We start from the raw sequence: 24,488 nt of genomic DNA on the forward strand, positions 1-24,488 counted from the left end.
AAACTGAGCAAAACATATTTTTTTAACCTGTTATTGTACAGGACACAGTATGATTTCTATATTATTTAACCTCACTTGTGCAGTCTCTTGTATCCTATTTCAAGTCATAAGGAGCCAAGTATTGCCTCTGATATAACATGCACATTGTAATTCATTATTTCTCACAAAAATACAAAATAAGATAATTGAAATGGATGTAAAAGGTGAGCGATGCTGATATACTTCAGCTATGCTCTGGTTCCGTGGCTTCAGCCTCTTTCCATGCAAACTAGCATTAATCTTAACAGCTCTTAGTGAGTGTATTTGCAAGTACCTGAGAGCGGTAGTAGGAGCAAAGATGTTTCGTGTAAATGGGCATAGGGGGATGACAATGAGATTAATTAAACCATAAATAAATTGATTCAGAGAAAATCTACAGCATTGACCTCTCATATCTTCATAGATCGTTTCTTTATGCTTTAAAAAAAAAATTTAAACATTTTTTCTAATGGATCCCTTAGATATTATATTATGCACATTATTTACATACACATTTAAACCAAACATATACAGTACCAGTAAAAAATGCCAAGAGTGTGCAAAGCTGTCATCAAGGTAAAAGGTGGCTACTTTTAAGAATCTCAAATATAACATATATTTGGATTTGTTTAACACTTTTTTGGTTACTACATGATTCCATAGTTGTTATTTCATAGTTTAAGTCTTCACTATTATTCTACAATGTAGAAAATAGTAAAAAATAAAGAAAAACCCTGGAATGAGTAGGTGTGTCCAAACTTTTGACTGGTACTGTATAAAGAATGTCTCTGTTTCTTTTTACCTCTCTATAATTTGTTTGTATTTTCCTTACTGTTTTTTTTATACGCGAAAAGCTTTACAAAGGAAAGTGGTACCAGTATACAAAACATAAGGTACATAAAACAAAAGGCTGATTGGACAAAAATTTGAGACAGGAAATTATGTTATACCAGTGACTGATGCAATCCAATATATGTTTTCTTGTATTTCACACAGACAGGGGACTTAGACAGTATATTTGCACTCGGCTTGAATATCTCTGTTTCCAAAGTATTGACCTCTTTATGACAACACATACTTTAATATGGAATTCCATCCGTCTCTAACAAAGGCTTTTATCAGAAAACCATTAGTCTGAGAAAATAAGGTAAACAATGATGAAGATTTGGGGCAGACTCTGGATAGAGAATTTAAGACCAGTGAGGACCCGAGTAAAGGAAACAGGTGTGAGGGGACCTGAGGATGAGTTGATGGTGTGTGTGGGGGGTTCGCTCAGCTTTAGCATGCACAGTCCTGTTGGGGGGGTGCGGGCTGCTCGGTGAGCTGGGGCCCCTGTTTAGCCCCTGTAACTGCCGGGTCAGCGGCATCCAAGCTCTCAGACATCTTTTCGCAGATTATGTCCACCAGCCGCTCGAACGTCTGTTTCACATTGATGTTATCTTTGGCACTGGCCTCAAAGAACTCGAACCCTGGAACATGGTGTTATAATGGTGTTGGATTTAAATGTTTACCAAACTAGCCATACGTGATCAGTAATCTTGCCCATTGGTTTCTGAAGCTATTGTGAGCAAACTTCGTGTTTTGTCATTCCTGTATGACATGATATTTGGTGGTAGCTGGGAGATCTGTGTTCAACAGCCAATTCGGCACAATTCTTTTTATGTTTGCTTATGATGCTGTTCTACCTCCTAATCGCATTTACTCTGGATAAGAACTTCTACCAAGCGATTGCAATCAAATTATACATGTTATTGTTGCTGACAACTCAGATGATAAAATCAAATCATCAGATAAGAAGTACCATTAACATCAGCAGTATCATTGAATTGTATAGCTCATGTAGTTATGGTGGGCACTGTGAGCTGGTGTTGTGTGACTTGAACTCACCCATGTGTTCAGAAAGCTGCCTGCCCCTGTCTCCTGCCACCACCCTTTCGTCCTCCATGTCACACTTGTTGCCTACTAGCAGGACCTGGGCGTTGTCCCACGAGTACGTCTTAATCTGGGTCGACCTATGGCAGCCATACAGAAAGGTTCAGTATTGGAAAAGATTACACACACACACACGCATCCAGTGGTTTTGAGCAGGTGCTTGAGGTCAAAGAGACACAATGATGATCTGAGGATCGAAACATTGTTTCAATAAACCACTCTTACTAAGAACATAGGTTGTAGTGTGCAGTCTGCAGAGACATGGTCCACTGCAGAGCCATTGAAAGCTTAGGTGACATTTTCACTGCACTTATCCAACACTCAAGGGTCATCTAAAATGAGTTTGGAATAATGCAGCTTGCGATACGATTAACGTTTATTTGGGGTTATTGTGAGTAATAGTATTTGGTTACACGCAAACTTCACCGGCTACATTATGTAAGCAAGCGTTGAAAATACATTTACACATACATGTTATTCAATCATTTTACCCACGTGAACAAGCGCCTGCTTAGCCAAACGTTAAAATAGAACTTAGTTTTATTTGAGACGCTCCTTATTGGATATCAGGAAGATACAAATCCAAGTCCCCTCCTTATTGGATATCAGGAAGATACAAACCCACGTCCCCTCCTTATTGGATATCAGGAAGATGCAAATCCAAGTCCCCTCCTTATTGGATATCAGGAAGATACAAATCCAAGTCCCCTCCTTATTGGATATCAGGAAGATACAAACCCACGTCCCCTCCTTATTGGATATCAGGAAGATACACACCCAAGTCCCCTCCTTATTGGATATCAGGAAGATACAAACCCACGTCCCCTCCTTATTGGATATCAGGAAGATACACACCCAAGTCCCCTCCTTATTGGATATCAGGAAGATACAAACCCAAGTCCCCTCCTTATTGGATATCAGGAAGATACAAACCCAAGTCCCCTCCTTATTGGATATCAGGAAGATACAAACCCAAGTCCCCTCCTTATTGGATATCAGGAAGATACAAACCCAAGTGGACGCTTTTTGTCTGGGGATAAATCGTTGTAATTAGAGAAACACACAATTTTGTCTGACTCCGGTTCAAAATTATATACTGAACAAAAATATAAAACTAAACATGTAAAGTGTTGAACCTTCATTTCATTAACTGAAATATAACATCCCAGAAATGTTCCATACGCACAAAAAGCTTATTTACTTCTACTTTTGTGTACACATTTGTTTACATCCCTGTTAGTGAGCATTTCTTCTTTGCCACGATAATCCATCCACCTGACAGGTGTGGCATATCAAGAAGCTGATTTAACGGCATGATCATTACACAGGTACACCTTGAGCTAGGGACAATAAAATGTCACTCTAAAATATGCAGTTTTGTCACAACGTAATGCCACAGATGTCTCAAGTTGAGGGAACGTGCAATTGGCATGTTGATTGCAGGAAAGTTGACCAGAGTTGTTGTCAGAACATTGAATGTTCATGTCACTACCATAAGCCACCTCCAACGTTGTTTTAGAGAATTTGGTAGAAGCGAGGTCCAACCAACAAGAGCGTACAGGTCGCAATGGTGGGTAGTGTATGGGGCTTTGGTGACAAAACGGATGGCACTGTGATAGACTGCATCCAGTTTGTTGAGTAGAATGTTTGAGACTATTTTACCAGAGGAACCAGGTGTTGTCAACTATACAACTGCCCTTGCTTCATACTCATCGCCAAACCCACTGGCTACAGGTTATCTACAAGTCTCTGCTAGGTAAAGCCCCGCCTTATCTCAGCTCACTGGTCACCATAGCAGCACCCACTTGTAGCACGCGCTCCAGCAGGCATATCTCACTGGTCACCCCCAAAGCCAATTCCTCCTTTGGTCATCTTTCCTTCCAGTTCTCTGCTGACAATGACTGGAACGAACTGCAATCATCTCTGAAGCTGGAGACTCATATCTCCCTCACTAGCTTTAAGCACCAGCTGTCAGAGCAGCTCACAGATAACCGCACCTGTACATAGCCCATCTGTAAACAGCCCATCTATCTACCTACCTACCTCATCCCCATATTGTATTTATTTATTTATTTTGCTCCTTTGCACCCCAGTATCTCTACTTACACAACTATACAGGTAACTGCCAAAATTAAGGAAACAGCGACATAGAGTCTTAATTGGGCATTGGGCCACCACAAGCCAGAACAGCTTCAATACACCTTGGCATAGATTCTACAAGTGTCTGGAACTCTATTGGAGGGATGTGACACCATTCTTCCACACGAAATTCCATCACTTGGTGGTTGATGGTGGTGGAAATCGCTGTCTCAAGAGCCACTCAAAACTCTCCCATAAGTGTTCAGTTGGGTTGAGATCTGGTGACTGAGACGGCCTAGACATATGGCTTACATATTGTTTTCATGCTCATCAAACTGTTCAGTGACCACTCGTGCCCTGTGGATGCTGGCATTGTCATCCTATGAGGGCATAGCCATGGTAGCCAAAACAATGACCAAAATAATGGCCTGCCCAGCATTTTTATAAATGACCCTAAGCATGATGGGAGGTTAGTTGCTTTATTAACTCACGAACCACACCTGTGTGGAGCCCCTGGCTTTCAATATACTTTGTATCCCCCATTTACTCAAGTGTTTCCTTTATTTTGGTAGTTACCTGTACATATAGTATATGTGTCTCAAGTCCAATGGTCTTTATTTAGAAAAGGTCAACAAATCACTTCGTAGGCCTTTCTGAAGAAAAGGTCAACAAACCTTTGGTGCCAATTGGACCTCCTCTAGTCAGGCCTGTACTGTATCAAGGAACACTGGTCTGTGTTTGTCCTCTGTTTTACTACTATTTGCCATATGGTCACATGACCACACCACATTCCTGAGCAATCACTTACCAGTCCTGCACAGCATTAAAGGACTCCTCATTGGTGATGTCATACATGAGGATGAAGCCCATGGCACCGCGGTAGTAAGCCGTGGTGATAGTCCTGTATCTCTCCTGCCCTGCCGTATCCTAGAAATATGACACACACACACACACACATACACACGGAGGTTGCATGAAAACGAGCACCACAGCCAAATTGACATGCACCACAGTCAAATTGACATTGACAGCGATCGTCCCACGCACACCAATAACGACAGAACATTAAAACCCTCCGGTGATTTCAAACAGTCTACCCGCAGACTGCTTTTGCTGCCAACAGATGATGATGGGGTATCAGTAGCTTTTACAGCTCCTGACGCATTTCCACTGTGACTTGCCAAATTTCGCCTCCCTTCCTTGGTTGGCAAGCCGGGGGGTGGAGGGGGCAGATTGAGTTACGGCCTAAGCTCTAATGAATGCTCAGGGAATGAGGCCTCCCTGACAACCCAATACTGCATCTCTCTAAACTGTGGAGCAACATCAGCCCCAATCCCCATTACACACAACACTATGCTGGTCAGGCTTTATTTTAGGGTAGTAGTCAAATTGTTGCATTTTGTATGATGTCTAGCATGCATAATGAATCCAAATACACATGTAAATATGTAAATTGGGTGAAATATGTACATTATATGGTGTGTAACAAATGTGCTTGTTTATGTTTTAGGTCATATTTGAATTATCAGCATTCACAGCTTTTTCAATTTTACTACACTTGAGTGCATGCGAAGCTGACTGTATGTTGTACTGGGAGGTGGGGGATGGGGAGCAGTGTGTGTATACGTGGTGGTGTTGGTCGGGGGGGTATAGTCATTGTCCTGGGAAAAGGCTGACCACAGATCAAGCCTTTCCTCAACACACATACACGTATCCTCTTTCACCAGCCCCCAGTGTTTAATGCACAATATGGATGTCCAGTAGAGACTGCAGTGCCCCACTGCACAAACTGGTTGAATCAACATTGATTCAACATACTTTGTCAATGTATTGTGATGTGGAATCTATGTGGGAAATACATTGGATTTGAAAAAAAGGGATCAACATAAACTGTTGTTTTGAGGGTGAAATTTCAACCACAGCTATGTCACCATGGTAACCACATTTCAACATAAACCTCCTAGAAAATATGTTGAATTTGTACCTTTAAAAATGTCAGCTTTTCAACATTATATCCACTATCAGAATTTGTTTTTAAATAGTCTGGGCATCACCTCCTACTGGAGAATTGATCTATCGACAGACCCTTTGGTCTTCCATCCAAGGTTTTAACCAAGGCCCAGCCCTGCTTAGCTATGAAATTTGTCATTGATTATTAACAATGTGCTATCATGAGAATGATTGTTGAGAGTGCCCCACTTGAAAATGAAATAGATTCACTATTAAAATCATTCCAAAGGGTAGGTTTAACTTAGCAAATTAAACGTGACCATACTTTATCAATCATCAATGATGCTATTTAGGACTATATAGCATTTGCAAAGTCATCAACAGCAACTGTTTGAGTTCAACCCAGAATTCAACTAAAAATAGAATACAATAGGCCAAATATCAACATTTGAAGGAGAAGTATTATCTACTTGGATAGTTCCACCTTTGCCACTGACTTAGTCTGGCTTTAATTCACATCTCCATCTCAAACAAAAATCATAGTTAAATAAAATGAATCAATCAAATCAAACTTTATTTAAAGTTTGATTTGATTTTTAACACATCAATTATTAATTTGTAGACAAACTGGAATTAAAGCCAGACTAAGTCAGTGTTACAGATGGAACTATCCAAACAGAAGATAAATATTCTTAAAATGTTGATATCTGGTTGCATTGACAACTAAACACAATTCCTATGTGGCCCAGCTGGTGGAACATTGCAATTGTAATGCCAGGGTTATGGGTTCGATTCCCATGTGGGACTAGTATTAAAATGTATGCCGTCACTCTGGATAAGGGTGTCCGCTAAATGTAACTCAATATTACTTTTGAAATACAATAAATAACTTATTAACATGTCTACATGTTAACCAAAAAAAAGTAGATACATCTCTTTTCTATGTTGATATTTGGTTGCATTGTCAACCAAACACAATTCAACACACACCTAAAGTTAAAGGAGATATGTGAAATATTTGTGAATTTTAATTTCATTGGAATCATAGTGTTGCACAATGTTTTAAAAAATAACGATTTTGGGCCCAGACGAAGCCTTCCTATTGGTCAACAAAAGCCAGACTGGCTCGATGTCAAATTGGCAGGCTGCACCCCCCTCTCTTCCATCAACGTCTCTCAGAGACGTGGTTAGCATCTCACAAGCAGAATCATCAATGGCAGAAATCTCCTTGCCATTACCTGGTTGTTAAAATTCTATAATGTTGGCCTCCCGAGAGGTGCAGCGGTCTAAGGCACTACAGATCCGGGTTTGATCCCAGGAGACACATGAGGCGGTGCACAACTGGCCCAGCATCGTCTGGGTTAGGGGAGGGTTTGGTATTTTATCAGGATCCCCATTAGCTGTTGCAAAAGTAGCAGCTACTATTCCTGGAGTCTGCACAAAACATGACATAATACATAACATTAATAGACAAGAACAGCTCAAGGACAGAACTACATTTATTTTGGCCGGCTGGGTTGTCCTTGTCCCATCGCTCTCTAGCGACTCCTTGTGGCGGTCTGGCGCATGCACACTAACTTTGGTTGCCAGCTGTACGGCGTTTCCTCCTACACATTGGTGCGGCTGGCTTCCGGGTTAAGTGGGCAGTGTGTCAAGAAGCAGTGTGGCTGGGCGGGGTTGTGTTTCAGAGGACGCATGGCTCTTGACCTTCGCCGCTCCCGAGTCCGTAAGGGTGTTGCAGTGATGGGACAAAACTGTGACTACCAATTGGATGTCACGAAAAAGGGGTAAAAAGTACAAAAGTAATAATAAAATTTAAAGATTCTGTTCATGTGACAAAACAAGCAATTTATAGTGTAAAGAATAATTTCACCATCTAAAGCGCTGTGAAATATATTTTCAATTACAAAAAAGATCGTACTTTCAGCTGTTTGAAAGTGATGTACAAAACCGAAAGTAAAGAGACACAGAAATGCAGCATCACATTCGTGGAAACCAAGACTGTTCTCAGGGCAGGTCTGGTTTTATCTAGATACTGTATGTTCAAGTCGCGTCTGGGATAATTTTTGCATTTAATTATCCTAACATGCCACGTTAATGATCCTAACCTGCTACAAAAAGTTGCTTTTGCTAGTCAAAACTGGCAGACCTGCCATGAGATTAGTCTTAGTTTCCACTAATGCCATACAGCCACAGAAACCACCATGCCATTACCTGGTTGCTAAAATTAAATTGTTCACCTAATTTCATTTTATGTGACAATACAAGCAATTCATAGTAAACAGAATCATTGCACCATCTAAATCGCTGTGAAATATCTTGTTTTCAGCTGTTTAAAGCTGGTGGACAAAACTGAAAGTGAAATGCTCAAGCGTGAGTGGTTTCCACTAGATTCCACAGACACAAAGTCTCCAACATGTTGCAGGGAAATGGGATGTAGAGGAGGAAGTAGAGTTGTTTGTATTCAACCTAAGTGTTGTTGCAATTCACCTAGCTTCCACATGTGTGTACGTAGCACCTTTAAGGCTATCATACAAACTAATGTTACATTCAACCTAAATTGACTAACATATCCATGGACACATTTTGAGGTTACTGTAACTATGCATTCCTTCTTATGTAATCATATAAAGCGTGCTTGTTCAAGATAGCATGCATAGTTTATCGCAGGTCTACCTATTGCTATAATAATCTACGCAGAATCTCGAACGGCATTAATCACTTGCACTATGTACTTTTAATGTAATCTCAACTGCAGTCCAGGTCATTTGGTTCTGCTATTAGATGAATCACAATGATCACATTAATCTGTTGTATAAATAAACAAAATATCTGACATTGTATTCCCATTTGAACTTTGCTGTGCTTTTAAATGGTTGAAAGCCCAGTGATAAACATTTGGGTGAGAACTAAACCAAAAATCTGAAATTGTTTTCCAATTGGAATTTGGTTGTTTTTTTAGATGGTTGAAAGTGTAGTGATAACACATTGGAAGTTCAACTAACTTTAGGCTGTGTTTTTGAGCGCGTGAATACAGGGACAGAATTCTTCGTTACAGGGACATATCAACCATATGAAAGGGTCTCCAAATCTCACCCAGATCTGTAACTTGATCCTCTTGTCGTTCCTGTAGATGGTCTTCACCTTGAAGTCGATGCCCACCGTGCTGACGAAGGCGGGCGTAAAAGAGTCATCTGCGTAGCGGAACAGGAAGCTGGTCTTGCCCACACTGCTGTTTCCAATGATGAGGATCTTGAACATGTAGTCAAAGTTCTGGTCTGAGGACTCCTTCTGTCCATAGGTAGCTGTAGCTGAAGCCATCTGAAAGATTAGAGAGAGAGAGAGAGTTTGTCAGCCGCCTGAAAATATCCCTTGTATTTGGAAGTATCATGGAAAGAGTTCCAATACTGATTCTTGGCGGATCACAGGGCAGTACTATTATTACATTGTGTTTCTATAAATGGCCTCCAACACTTCAGAAATACCTACTTCAAAGGTAAAGCCTAGGATAAGCAGTGGAGGCCATGTTCTAAGTACAGACAAAACTAGACAGAACCCAACGTGCCAAATATCCACACAGGGCCTGCAACCCCTTGTCAAACACACCTAGTACAAAAGGTGAGCAACCTCATCCATCACAGTGCAGTTCATCAGTGTTCACCAAGGCCAAGTAGTGGTAGTACTCAATATAAGACACTAAGTTCTGAAACATCGATATACCAGAGGCACAAGAAGACAAGGCATTGCATCAAGAGACATTTAAAATCGGTTCCCTTCAGCGTGACAAGATATCAGTGGGCGAGGAAATTGTCCCCTGACGGCTTCTCTTGCACCTGACAGGAATCAAAGCTTTTCGCACAAAGTGGAAAATTCTGAACCGCCTGATACTTACAACACCTCTTTAATTATGGGTTGCTGGTTTTACAGACCAATCATTCTGTCTCTCAAAAGATGTGAGCCATTGTGTACATATTTAGTCAGCTCTCAACAGTGCATTCTTGAAAGATAGAGCAGCCTACGCCACATGCCACAAAAAGGACTTCAAGTGGATTGCTCGTCCTCTCAGGACATCTGCCCCCGTGATAGAACAGTATAGTTGTGTTGTAAAGTGATTGATCGCATTTGCAGGGATCATGTTGAACTTGTGGCGGGAATCGTATCTATTCTTTAGGGCAACACTGACTTCACTTCAGCCCATCAGGATTCAAGGTCTCTTAAGGCTCCATCTATAGCACAAACATGTGCTTTTTGGTCTTAATTTAAGGTTTGAATTCAGCATTATTGTTAAGGCTAGGGTTAAGGTTAGGGTTAGGTTTAAAATCAGATTTTATGACTTTGTGGCTGTGCCAGCTAGTGACCACTCTGCAGAGATGCCTCCAGAACTAGATTCATGATGAAAAACGCTAACCTGTGTGGAGTACATAGTGCATCTTTGACCTTAGTGCAACTGTACCCATAGCGCTGTTCATAGATTTTCAACACAGGACTCTGGCAAAGAGTAGAGAAGGAAGTGCAAATAAGGTCAATAGAAAAAGCATGCCAGAAATTGATATGCAACCGGATCAATACTGCAAACTCTAAATATATTCTAAATAAGTCTTGACAAAATAAACTGACAAAACAGACTATGCATCCTTCAATATAATACATCACAAATGTCCAGAACCTGAATCATACAGGTTCTGGTTTAGGTGTATTCATGACATGTCAAAATATCAGAGTGAAATTCAAAGTATTTTCTAACGTGTCTGCTTCTAGTCATGATGACTAAGATTTCTCTAAGCTTCCTCTGATGATAGATAGTCATATGACTCTGCCTTACTTGCTGTCCAGTGCTACTAGAAAAATACAGTTTGTCTCAAAGAACACTCTTAGCTTTGAACACTCAGGTTATGAGTGAAATAAGCTTGCTTGTGGGCCTGATAATTAATGTCCCCAATATTCAAAGCCATGTTATTTTGGCTATTGTTTCTGAAGAACATCATTTAGATGATAGGCCTAGACCTACCAGTACATAATTGCTAGACCTTACAAAGAGCTTATAGAGTGGTGAGAAGGAGTTTACTGTGCCCGGAAGCGAATTCACCATTCATTCTCTGTATTATGGGTTCACTCAAACATCATTTTAATCTTTGCTTTACTGTGAAAAGTTACAGCTGATTTTGGGATTGTATATCGATTCTCTCTCCTTAAATATAAACCATCTGATTTATTTGTTTCAGTCTTTGAATTGTTTAACTTTTCGCAAACAGCTCCTGATAATATCAGGGCATAAGAACTCTAATCTGTCTCCTGCATTAGCCTAGTGTGCCCAGCTGGCGCACATGCGCACAAGGCCCAAGCTCATTTTCCCCCGATTTTCCCTGGCTAAACTAAATTCAGTAAAAAAAGAAACGGCCCTTTTACAGGACCCTGACTTTCAAAGATAATTCATAAAAATGCAAATAACTTCACAGATCTTCATTGTAAAGGGTTTAAACACTGTTTGCCTTGCTTGTTCAATGAACCATAAACAATTAATGAACATGCACCCGTGGAACGGTCATTAAGACACTAACAGCTTACAGAAGGTAGGCAATTAAGGTCACAGTTATCAAAACTTAGGACACTAAAGAGGCCTTTCTACTGACTCTGAAAAACACCAAAAGAAAGATGCCCAGGGTCCCTGCTCATCTGCGTGAATGTGCCTTAGGCATGCTGCAAGGAGGCATGAGGACTGCAGATCTGGCTAGGACAATAAATTACAATGTCCGTACTGTGAGATGCCTAAGATAGCGCTACAGGGTGACAGGACGGACAGCTGATCGTCCTCGCAGTGGCAGACCACGTGTAACAACACCTGCACAGGATCGGTACATCCAAACATCACACCTGCGGGACAGGTACAGGATGGCAACAACACCTGCCCGAGTTACACCAGGAACGCACAATCCCTCCATCAGTGCTTAGACTGTGCGCAATAGGCTGAGAGAGGCTGGACTGAGGGCTTGTAGGCCTGTTGTAAGGCAGGTCCTCACCAGACATCACTGGCAACAACGTCGCCTATGGGCACAAACCCACCGTTGCTGGACCAGACAGGACTGGCAAAAAGTGCTCTTCACTGACGAGTCGCGGTTTTGTCTCACCAGGGATGACAGTCGGATTCGCATTTATCGTCGAAGGAATGAGTGTCACACCGAGGCCTGTACCCCGGAGCGGCATCGATTTGGAGGTGGAGGGTCCGTTATAGTCTGGGGCGGTGTGTCACAGCATCATCGGAATGAGCTTGTTGTTATTGCAGGCAATCTCAACGCTGTGCGTTACAGGGAAGACATCCTCCTCCCTCATGTGGTACCCTTACTTCAGGCTCATCCTGACATGATCCTCCAGCATGACAGTGCCACCAGCCATACTGCTTGTTCTGTGCGTGATTTCCTGCAAGACAGGAATGTCAGTGTTCTACCATGGCCAGCGAAGAGCCCGGATCTCAATCCCATTGAGCACGTCTGGGACCTGTTGGATCGGAGAGTGAGGGCTAGAGCCATTCCCCCCAGAAATGTCCAGGAACTTGCAGGTGCCTTGGTGGAAGAGTGGTGTAACATCTCACAGCAATAACTGGCAAATCTGGTGCAGTCCATGAGGAGGAGATGCACTGCAGTACTTAATGCAGCTGGTGGCCACACCAGATACTAACTGTTACTTTTGATTTTGACCCCCCCCCCCCCCCCCTTTGTTCAGGAACACATTATTCCAGTTCTGTTAGTCACATGTCTGTGGAACTTGTTCAGTTTTTGTCTCATTTGTTGAATCTTGTTATGTTCATACAAGTATTTACACATGTGAAGTTTGCTGAAAATAAACGCAGTTGACAGTGAGAGGATGTTTCTTTTTTTGCAGAGTTTAGATGGCTAACTGAAGTAAGCTAGTTTTCGTCCTCATTGCCAAACTTCATAAATACTGCACCCTCAACTTCAAAACTCCTTTGCTAGTTATGCAATCATGTAACTAAGACATTTTCTGGAAAGAAACTTCCATTTTGTTTTATTATTTTGTTGAATGGTCATGACTGGTTTGAGATATCTGCCTTATGACGACAGTGGTGAAGGATATCATTGCTACTTAATGGGGATCCAACTTCAGTTTTGAGATCCACTGGCGTCATTAGCGTAGAGTTATAGCTGGATGTTTCGACTACTCTTAGAACTGTGACAACAGGCAACCTCGATGGAATATGTAGTCATTTTGCCAATACAGCTGGATATGTACACAAAATAGCAACTCAAGAAAATATGATACAATGAATGGCTAAATTACTTCTGGACACTTAAGGGTCCGCAGAGCTCCTCCTCCCACTTACTATTGGAAACCCAATCATCGTTATTGACACCTCCCTTTCAAGAGATTTGTGCAATTTATCTAAATCTTATAAAAAAAATGCATTCTATTCAACTATTGACCGAAATATGCTTCTTGCAATGTAATGACAGGACTTGATGGTCCCTAGACTCCTTATGTCTTTCTAACGACACAAGTCTGGCTGGCCAGGTGAACTAATCCCACAACTTGGGCAAAGAAAGATGACATGAGTCTTAACTAGAGGTCGATCGATTATGATTTTTCAACGCCGATAACGATTATTGGAGGACCAAAAAAAGCCGATACCAATTAATCGGACAATTTTTTTTGTTTTTTTTTGTAATAATGACAATTACAACAATACTGAATGAACACTTTTATTTTTATTTAATATAATGGCTCAAATAAATAATGAAACATGTTCAATTTGGTTTAAATAATGCAAAAACAAAGTGTTGGAGAAGAAAGTAAAAGTGCAGTATGTGCCGTGTAAAAAAAAGCTAATGTTTAAGTTCCTTGCTCAGAACATGAGAACATATGAAAGCTGGTGGTTCCTTTTAACATGAGTCTTCAATATTCCCAGGTAAGAAGTTTTAGGTTGCAGTTATTATAGGAATTATAGGACAATTTCTCTCTATACCATTTGTATTTCATATACCTTTGACTATTGGATGTTCTTATAGGCACTTTAGTATTGCCAGTGTAACAGTATAGCTTCCGTCCCTCTCCTCGCCCCTGCCTGGGCTCGAACCAGGAACACATCGACAACAGCCACCCTCGAAGCATCGTTACCCATCGCTCCACCAAAGCCGCGGCCCTTGCAGAGCAAGGGGAACAACTACTTCAAGGTCTCAGAGCAAGTTACGTCACCGATTGAAATGCTATTAGCGTGCACCCCGCTAACTAGCTAGCCATTTCACATCGGTAACCCCAGCCTAATCTCGGGAGTTGATAAGCTTGAAGTCATAAACAGCTCAATGCTTGAAGCACAGCTAAGAGCTGCTGGCAAACACACGAAAGTGATGTTTGAATGAATACTTACGAGCCTGCTGCTGCCTACCACTGCACAGAACGCAAGAGAAGTGACACAATTTCCCTAGTTAAAAGAGATTCATGTTAGCCGGCAATATTACAGTAACTAAATATGCAGGTTTAAAAATATATACTTGTGTATTGATTTTAAGAAAGGCGTTGATGTTTTTGGTTAGGTACACATTGGTGCAACGACAGTGCTTTTTTCCGCGAATGCGCTTGTTAAATAACCGTTTGGCGAAGTAGGCTATGATTCAATGATAAATTAACAGGCACCGCATCGATTATATGCAACGCAGGACAAGCTAGATAAACTACTAATATCATCAACCATGTGTTGTTAACTAGTGATTATGTTAAGATTGATTGTTTTTTTTATAAGATATGTTTAATGCTAGCTAGCACCTTACTTTGGCTCCTTGCTACACTCGCATAACAGGTAGTCAGCCTGCCACGCAGTCTCCTTGTGGAGTGCAATGTAATTGGCTATGATCGGTGTCCAAAAATGCTGATTACTGATTGTTATGAAAACTTGAAATCGGCCCTAATTAATCAGCCATTCCGATTAATCGGTCAACCTCTAGTCTTGACCATATGTTAAACGAGAGATGAAGACTCAAAATAATTCCAATCAATGTGATTTACCATAAACTTTTCAACCTCTCCCAACTGAGGAAAGTATCTGTGGCATCAACCTGTGCGTCTGTGGCATCAACCTGTGCATCTGTGGCATCAACCTGTGAATCTGTGGCATCAACCTGTGAATCTGTGGCATCAACCTGTGAATCTGTGGCATCAACCTGTGAATCTGTGGCACCAACCGGTGAATCTGTTGCACCAACCGGTGAATCTGTTGCACCAACCTGTGAATCTGTGGCACCAACCTGTGAAACTGTAGCACCAACCTACTGTAGCACCAACCTGTGAATCTGTGGCACCAACCTGTGAACCTGTGGCATAAACATGTGTTGGCTCTTCTTTTCAGCCTAAAGAGATTGACACCTTAACAACAGATGTGTGATGTCAGCCGGTCCTAAACTGTGTTGGTGCACTATGAGTCAGACAGTTTTGATCAGTCTTTTGAATGGGTTCCCACTGGCATCTTGTTAATCCTGTTTTAGTCCAGGATGATCCCAGAAAGCCTGAGAGTCAGACCTGATCCAAACACCCTGGTATTAGGCAAGCTAATGAGAAAGACAATGATAGTCTGCCAATGGAGCTGAAGTATACCTCAGCTTAATCTGGCTCATATAAAACAAAACCAACATTTTGTTAAAGCAAATTGGGCAGCGCTATACATTACATAGGCATTATTCCAGGGTAACTACAAGGGAATAACTTTAGTGAGTTAGTCAAGTTAAGTCCAGGCTGTTACCTAGCTAGTAATTATTATCTTACAAGACAATACAAAAATGCTATTGAAATGTGCCATAACTTAATAGCATATTACTATGTAATTACTACGGTTATTTATTGAAGTGAGATACTTGAATTTATATTCCCAGCTAAGCAGTCTGAAGAAGCCATTGTGCTTCTTCATAAAACATTTTATTTTCCAAACCCATATCAAACATTTACATTTAAGCAGACGCTCTTATCCAGATGGACTTACAGGAGCAATTTGGGTTAAGTGCCTTGCTCAAGGTTACATTAGTGTACGTTTCACCTCATTGGCTCAGGGATTCAAACCAGCAACCTTTCAGTTACTTGCCCAACGCTCTGAACCGCTAGGCTACATGCCAACCCCAGGTAACACAAGTTCATGAAAGATATAAAGAGTTGCTTGGGTGATCTAATTAGGAACACATTGTAGCTATCCTCTTTCGTCAAATGAAGTGGCCGACAGTATTAATTCAAGAGCAAAGATTAAATTTACTTAGCGAATATGAATTTCTCGTCTAGACATCACAGAACTGAATGTACTGAGGCACTAAAAGGCCCTCTACAGTAAAGTAACTTTGCCCAGTAAAATAAACATCTGTCAACACATTGCTAAAACTGAGAAATTATACTCCACAGCAGACACACCCATTTCCAAGACAACTCCCTGCATTCTCTTTCAAGGATAGGTTGAATTCATTTAACAAAAAGTGATGATTCATTACTTGGGTAGTGGCAAAACATAAAAGGGAAATAAACGTTTTTGACAGTTTGACAATTGACAGTGGACCGAATTGGACTGAATCAAATCACATGAAAATTCATAGTGAGACATTAACCAAAGAACTGTAAGGTACCAAAACATCCAGAAGGTTGCCTAATATGGCATTTTCCCCCATCCAATCACATTTTCCATTTTCTAAGAAGACAAATGCAGATCAGAAGGAGCTAAATATAGAATTTCCTCCCTCTTTATAGAGCAGAAGATGCCATGAACCTGCTAGTATCACAATGGAAGCCTGCAATTAAGAGAGTGGAGTTTTTGTTTTCATAGTATGGGGGGAAACAAAAAGTGCCCTGTAATCTAATATAATATTGTAGGGCAGGCAATAGCAGCCCTTATTTAACCATTAAACATTAATACTTTTTCTGTGATGCATTTCCCCCAGAGAATCCAGCAATAACATTGGAGTATGATCTCTTTCAAGTATATTTAAGGTAAATGCACACACACACATTTAGACGATGTCTGTATATAGTATTGCCATGGGACTCAATCGATCATATTTGCAACAATATAGTCCTTCTGAAACATTGAATAGGCCAGCCACATCCTATCTGTGATTAAATTGGTTTAGTAGGCCAAGTAGCTTAAGGGACAGTTTGAAATGTATTGACCACAAATAACAAATGTGGCAACCCTTTGTTTGTAAACGTGGATATCTACTTTGCCACTTCAGCATGCTTTTGTGGCACAGTTGATGCCACGCTGGGCTACGGACCAGAAGGTTGAGCGTTCGACCGACCACCATGAATGAACTCACTTTCCCTGCCTGTTTCATTAGTCCTACACTATGATCAGAGTTGGCTGCAGACAATGATCAGCTAGGAGGAAATCTGATTTTGATTTTGATGCCATATTTATAATTATATCAAATGTGCATTCGGAAAGTATTCAGACCGTTTGTCTTTTTCCACATTTTGTTAAGTTACCGCATTATTCTAAAATGCATTAAAATCCTCAGCAATCTACCCCATAATGACAAAGTGAAATCATCCTTGAGACGTTTCTACAACTTGACTGGAGTCTATCTGGAGTCTGTGGTAAATGAAATTGATTGGACATGATTTGGAAAGGCACACATCTGTCTATATAATGTCCCACAGTTGACAGTGCATGTCACAGCAAAAACCAAGCCATGAGGTCGAAGGAATTGTTTGTAGAGCTCCGCGAAAGGATTGTGACGAGGCACAGATCTGGGGAAGGGTAACAAAAAAATATTGCAATATAATTGCAGCATTGAAGGTCATTCATTAAATTAAATCATTCTTAAAATGTAAGAATTTTGGAACCACCAAGACTCTTCCTAGAGCTGGCCGCCCAGCCAAACTGAACAATCGGGGGAGAAGCGTATTGGTCAGGGAGGTGACCAACAACCCGAAGGTCATTCTGACAGAGCTCTAGAGTTCCTCTGTGGAGATGGGAGAACATTCCAGAAGGACAACCATCAATCAGGCCTTTATGGTAGAGTGGCCAGACAGAAACCACACCTCAGGAAAAGGCACATGAGAGCCCACTTGGAGTTTGCCAAAAGGCACCTAATGACTCTCAGACCATGAGAAACAAGATTCTCTGGTCTGATGAAACCAAGATTAAACTCTATGGCCTGAATGCCAAGCGTCACATCTAGAGAAAACCTGGCACCATCCCTACGGTGAAGCATGGTGGTGGCAGCATCATGCTGTGGGGATGCTTTTCAGCAGCAGGGACTGGGAGAATAGTCAGGTGAGGCAAAGATGAATGGAGCAAAGTACAGAGAGATGCTTGATGAAAACCTGCTCCAGAGCGCTCAGGACCTCAGACTCGGGTGAATGTTCACCTTCCAACAGGACAACAACCCTAAGCACACAGCCAGGACATGCAGTAGTGGCTTCGGGACAAGTCTCACAATGTCCTTGAGTGGCCCTGCCAGAGCCCGGACTTGAACCCGATCGAACATCTCTGGAGAGACCTGAAAAAGCTGTGCAGCCATGCTTCCCATCCAACCTTATAGAGCTTGAGAGGATCTGTAGAGAAGAATGGGAGAAACTCCCCAAATACAGGTGTACCAAGATTGTAGCTTCATACCCAAGAAGACTCGAGGCTGTAATAGCTGTCAAAGGTGCTTCAACAAAGTACTCAGTTAAGGGTCTGAATATTTTTTACATTTGCTAAAATAAACAAAAAAACGTTTTTGCTTTGTCATTATGGATTATTGTGTGTAGATTGATAAGGGAAATACTATTTAATCAATTTTAGAATAGGCTGTAACATAACAAAATGTGGAAAAAGTCAAGGGTTCTGAATACTTCCAAAGGCACTGTATGTAAAAGCTTTTCCGCCAACAGGTTTCTGTGCCAATACACCGCACAACTAATAAACAAAGCATGCCGACTTTGTGCGCTTCAATATCATGCCTTGTGTTTTAACGCCACAATAAATACATCACAAAATACATCCCTCCCGACCTTGTAGGCCTACCCAGTATTGAAGGCTTGGCTTGACCATCCCTGAATGTCATTAAACTTTTTGGTGTTTTTTAACAGATGTCTCTTTCCATTCATCAAATGGCAGCTGCACAGTATGGATAGATTGATTTTATGTCAATAGAAAAAAATACATATATACAGAGCACAAAGAATTTTTTACAAGTGACGAGGATTGCACAATATAGTCAGGGACTTATTTTCATTGTGGTCCCTATTTCTTTCATAAATACATACAATTAAATACACTGACTGACCAGGTGAATCCAGGTGGAAGCTATGATCCCTTATTGATGTCACTTGTTAAATCCATTTAAATCAGTGTAGATAAAGGGGAGGTTAAAGAAAGATTTTTAAGCCTTGAGACATGGATTGTGTATGTGTGACATTCAGAAGGTGAATGGGCAAGACAAGATATTTAAGTGCCTTTGAACAGGGTATGGTAGTAGGTGCCAGGCGCACCAGTATGTGTCAAGAATTGCAAGACTGCTGTTTTGTTTTTATCCTCAACAATTTCCAATGTGTTTCAAGAATGGTCCACTTCCCAAGGACATCCAGCCAACTTGACACAACTATGGGAAGCATTGGAGTCAACATGGGCCAGCATCCCTGTGAAATGCTTTATATTTAAAACAGTGAATATTAGTCTCTCGTGCTGTGGCAGCAGGGTAGCCTAGTGGTTAGAACGTTGGACTTGTAAACCGAAAGGTTGGAAGTTCAAATCCCTGAGCTGACAAGGTACAAGTCTGTCATTCTGGCCCTGTACAGGCAGTTAACCCACTGTTCCTAGGCTGTCATTGAAAATAATTTTAGGTCAGTTAAGATCACCACTTTATTTTTAAGAATGTGAAATATCAGAATAATAGTAGAGAGAATGATTTATTTCAGCTTTTATTTCTTTCATCACATTCCCAGTGGGTCAGAAGTTTACATACACTCAATTCGTATTTGGGAGCATTGCCTTTAAATTGTTTAATTGGCTCATTCCTCCTGACAGAGCTGGTGTAACTGAGTCAGGTTTGTAGGCCTCCTTGCTCGCACACACTTTTTCAGTTCTGCCTACAAATTTTCTATAGGCTTGAGGTCAGGGCTTTGTGATGGCCACTCCAATACCTTGACTTTGTTGTCCTTAAGCCATTTTGCCACAACAGTGTAAATACACTTGGGGTCATTGTCCATTTGGAAGACCCATTTGCGACCAAGCTTTAACTTCCTGACTGGTGTCTGGAGATGTTGCTTCAATATATCCACATAATTTTCCGCCTCATGATGCCATCTATTTTGTGAAGTGCACCAGTCACTCCTGCAGCAAAGCACCGCCAAACTTACCGCCAAACTTAACGATGGTCATTATGGCCATTATGACAGTTCTGTTTTTGTTTCATCAGACCAGAGGACATTTCTCCAAAAAGTATGATCCTTGTCCCCATGTGCAGTTGCAAAGTCTGGCTTTTTTATGGCGGTTTTGGTGCAGTGGCTTATTCCTTGCTGAGTGGCCTTTCGGGTTATGTCGATATTGGACTCATTTTACTGTGGATATAGATATTTTTGTGCCTGTTTCCTCCAGCATCTTCACAAGGTCCGTTGCTGTTGTTCTGGGATTGATTTGCACTTTTCGCACCAAAGTACGTTCATCTCTAGGAGACAGAACGCGTCTCCTTCATGAGCGGTATGACGGCTGCATGGTCCCATGGTGTTTATACTTGCATACTATTGTCTGTACAGATGAACGGGGTACCTTCAGGCGTTTGGAAATTCCTCCCAAGGATATACAAGACTGAGGTCTTGGCTGATTTCATTTGATTTTCCCATGATGTCAAGAAAAGAGTCACTGGGTTTGAAGGTAGCCCTTGAAATACATCCATAGGAACACCTCCAATTGACTCAAATGATGTCAATTAGAATATCAGAAGCTTCTAAAGCCATGACATCATTTTCTGGAACTTTCCAAGCTGTTTAAAGGCACACTGAACATAGTGTATGTAAACTTCTGACCCACTGGAATTGTGATACAGTGAATTATAAGTTAAATAATCTGTCTGTAAGCAATTGTTGGAAAAATGACTTGTGTCATGCACAAAATAGATGTCCCAACCGACTTGCCAAAACTATAGTTTGTTAACAACAAATTTGTGGAGTGATTGAAAAACAAGTTTTAATGACTTCAACCTAAGTGTATGTAAACTTCCGACTTTAACTGTACCTGGGGGCTGAGTCCGTGAGAATTCTGTCATCCAGACCAAGTTTAATTAATACAACTCTTTTTTCCACAGATAGCTAACTTAGCTGCTTAAAATGCTCGACCTCCAGATGAGTAGGAGGGAGGAGTTTAAGTATAATTCTTACAAGCTTGTTTTGGCTTGTCTGTACCTTATTCTTTAGACATTTGGGGCTGCTGGTGAACCATGTATTGCAGGCATAATCAAAGTGACACCAGACTAGCGCACTTGCCAGACTCTTTAGGGTGTCAATAGCTAGGTTTCCATCCAATTGGCGACAGATTTTCATGTAAATATTCCAAAATCTGAATAAAAACAATATGCACATTTTCCCATCAGAGTTGTGTTTCCATCAAATGTACTTGTTGCGGATAAAAGTTTGCGTAAATACGTAGTGCACATTAAAATAACTTTTGCAGTTACATTCCCATGTACCAAATAAAAGATACAAGTTGAATGGGTTTCCATTGCAGTCAAGGCCTACTGCTGGTTTTGTCACAAAAAAAATATTGCATAGGTATTGTGAATATACCCACTCTGGTATTGGCACGTGCACTCTAGCCAGCAGCTCGCAGATACAGTGTGGGTATAGCCTACATGATGAGATTATTATGGACAAAAGTGAGAGATTATTGTTATTTGTCAAACAGCAGCCAAGCATCGATCATCATGTCACCAGAACAAGACCCTCGATCTTTATTGAAAGGAGCATCAAGCTCCTCACTCCGCACTTTCACCACCCTGTGAAGTTTATCGTAATTTAATAAACTGCATGCTTTCCCATGATGTGACATTTTTTTATCCGACATGTACTTTACTCGCATGAAAAGGTTGGGTGGAAACCTGGTTAATGTCAAGCCATTTTGATGATGCTGGAATTATATTTTGAACGGAAGTGTGCATGCCTACGGGAGATTTTTGAAGAAGCCTAATAAGATTAAAACATTGTGAATGGTTGCGTTTATGTCACATATAAAAGGTAATACATTTTAAAAGTTAAATAACAAATATTTAGCTATATTGAGGTTCTAGGTGTGTGAGGAATAGCCACTTGGATTAGAGAGGAGGCAGAGCGTGCACTAAGCTTTCCTGAATAACTAGGCCTGCCGGAAGCATATGTGGGCACATTATTATAGTACGATTTGGGAGAATGATGATCTGCAACAGACAGCGCATCTCAGTATAGGTAAAAAGACAGCCAGAATGGCCTGCTACTGTGCCTTTCTAGACTTTATAAAATATCTAGAGTGGACCCACAACTGATCCAAATGGAATGAAACATTCAAATCACAGGGCTTTTGCGCTGTTATTCAAATTAGATTTTCACTGCAGCCTAGAGTAGAATTTAGTACTCATTTGAAAACAATAATGAAATTATTCATTGCGTTGTGGTGTTGTTGGCTAGTCTAGGTAGGATAATAGTTTTTTCCCTAAACATGTTCAATAGGGGAGCTTTTTGAGTGTCTCGGTGTCTTCAGTGTTCATTCATGCGCAATGACGCAACTGGCCTCTCCACTGCCTATCAGCTATTCCTATTTGTTCTTGTGGATTCATATTGAAAATTGATCCAGCCTATTTTGGACCACCCCCCACCCCAGTAAATTTCGAACTGTCCTAACCCCCTACAATTTCCTTTATAGCATAGAATATCTACTTTCTTGCATTCAAATTATGATTATTTCAAATGGTCCCAATCTAACATGCAAAAATGCTCAAGTAGCTTTTTTAAAATGAGTATTTATTATTAGTTATCCAATTTAACATAGCCTGCTTTGCTATTTTGACCATTAATATAACGATGTATAACTACCTAAAATGAGAAAATGTGGGTGAGTGTCCTAAAACTGTGCGGTGTAAACTATCCTGAGATTACAATCAGTAGGTAACTAGAGTCCCCTACCCCTGCTTGCTGATGTGGTCCCATTCAGACACACAGCATTACGATTCTCTGTGATAGGTTTTGTGCTGTCAAAGCAGTGGTTTTATGAAGACATCGAGGATTTAAATAGCCTACAGAACAGTGTAAAGTCAATCAGCCTTTACGAGCATGTTCGTTCCCTTGTCTTTGAGAGCACAGAGCGACCCGTGCACCTATCTACAGCGCATTGGATTTCCATATGGCAGGCCTGATATTAATTCACGACAATTATACATTGCTTAATTGATTTAAGAATTATCTCGCACTACAAATGAAGGATACACATGCGGTATCGCGAACCAGATAGGCTACTGTAACCGATGAGCTATTTTAGGAATTTCGACAGGTCATTCTTCTCCCGCTGATGCTGTGGTTATTCGAGGCTTGACATGTCATACATTACGGCATAATTGTAACCAACCCCATATGAAATACTATATTTACGAGCTACTGCACTTACATGTATCTGTAAAAAGCAAGCATCGAATGTCAAATGATGGTTATTGTTTCTCCTTTATTCTATTTTGTTGGCGCATAGAAACTTCTAAACAAATGTAACTCTACACCAGCTATGGTATAGTGTAAATGAAGAATATAATAATTATATCCTTACCTTTAAGTGTATTTTCTGCTCCTATTACGCAACACACCACCGCGTCAAGCACCTGCAGAAACACTAACGTCATATGACTGACAGTTGACTACTGAGGTGGGCGGGCCCTCAATGTTGGTGGGGTTTGATTGATATTTCAAGCCACTAATCCTGGACCACGTACACTGAAACGTCCTAAAATATTCAAGATGCGTTAAACCTATCCCTATTTATTATTTATCCTTCTAGCTCGTGCTTCTTTATAATTTATTACAAAAGAGTGTCAGGAAATTATTAATCGAATGACCATACATAGCCCTGCTCTTCAACATCAGTTGATAATAATAATAATTATCTTATCTTTCAATCTTTCAGTTTCTTTAAATAATGATGTCCCTGGTGTAAATAATTATTAGATCTAGTTTGGGACTTATTATTACTTATCATTTACTTGAATCATGTAGAGTCTACCACAGATTGCAATAATTAATTGTAGCCTACACTGTTTATTTCATTTGAATGGATATGGTGATGAGGGGGAGGACGATAGGCGCAGTGATGAGTAGAGACCGGCGGTGCAGTATTTCTGGTCCCATAACTCTTCTGAACAATGATAGCAAGCATTGGGAGAGTGTCTGCCATTTTGAATGGATGAGGAGCAGAGGGAAGGACAGCCACCCTTGGCCACCCAGCTTTGTCTCCTGACTGCTTCTATCTTGTAAGACCCTCTTATACTTCAGCCAGCAGGGCTGGATTCAATTGATTTAAACTCACACATCTGGGAGCA

At 40.8% G+C, this 24,488-nt stretch overlaps 1 protein-coding gene across 1 annotated transcript; it reads right to left on the reverse strand.

Moving 5' to 3' along the window:
• Nucleotides 1–674: 674 nt before the first annotated feature.
• Nucleotides 675–23,806, reverse strand: LOC110524141 (ras-related protein Rab-3A). Its single transcript, XM_021603504.2, has 5 exons — nt 23,723–23,806; nt 9,076–9,300; nt 4,838–4,956; nt 1,906–2,030; nt 675–1,487 (listed from the first exon to the last, which is right to left on the reverse strand). Exons 2-5 carry the CDS (start codon nt 9,298–9,300, stop codon nt 1,297–1,299), a joined length of 660 nt encoding a protein of 219 aa, XP_021459179.1. The 5' UTR covers nt 23,723–23,806; the 3' UTR covers nt 675–1,296.
• Between the last annotated feature and the right edge of the window lie 682 nt (nt 23,807–24,488).

Source organism: Oncorhynchus mykiss, chromosome 5 (genome assembly GCF_013265735.2).
Source record: "Oncorhynchus mykiss isolate Arlee chromosome 5, USDA_OmykA_1.1, whole genome shotgun sequence".
In the NCBI taxonomy this organism is placed as follows: domain Eukaryota; kingdom Metazoa; phylum Chordata; class Actinopteri; order Salmoniformes; family Salmonidae; genus Oncorhynchus; species Oncorhynchus mykiss.

Excerpts from the sequence above, each read along its gene's own strand:
- LOC110524141 (XM_021603504.2), bottom strand. The coding sequence starts at position 9,300 with ATGGCTTCAGCTACAGCTACCTATGGACAGAAGGAGTCCTCAGACCAG. Across the intron at positions 4,957-9,075 it reads GGATCAAGTTACAGATCTGG|GATACGGCAGGGCAGGAGAG; the intron begins GTGAGATTTGGA and ends TCATATTTCTAG. Across the intron at positions 2,031-4,837 it reads TTTAATGCTGTGCAGGACTG|GTCGACCCAGATTAAGACGT; the intron begins GTAAGTGATTGC and ends TGGCTGCCATAG.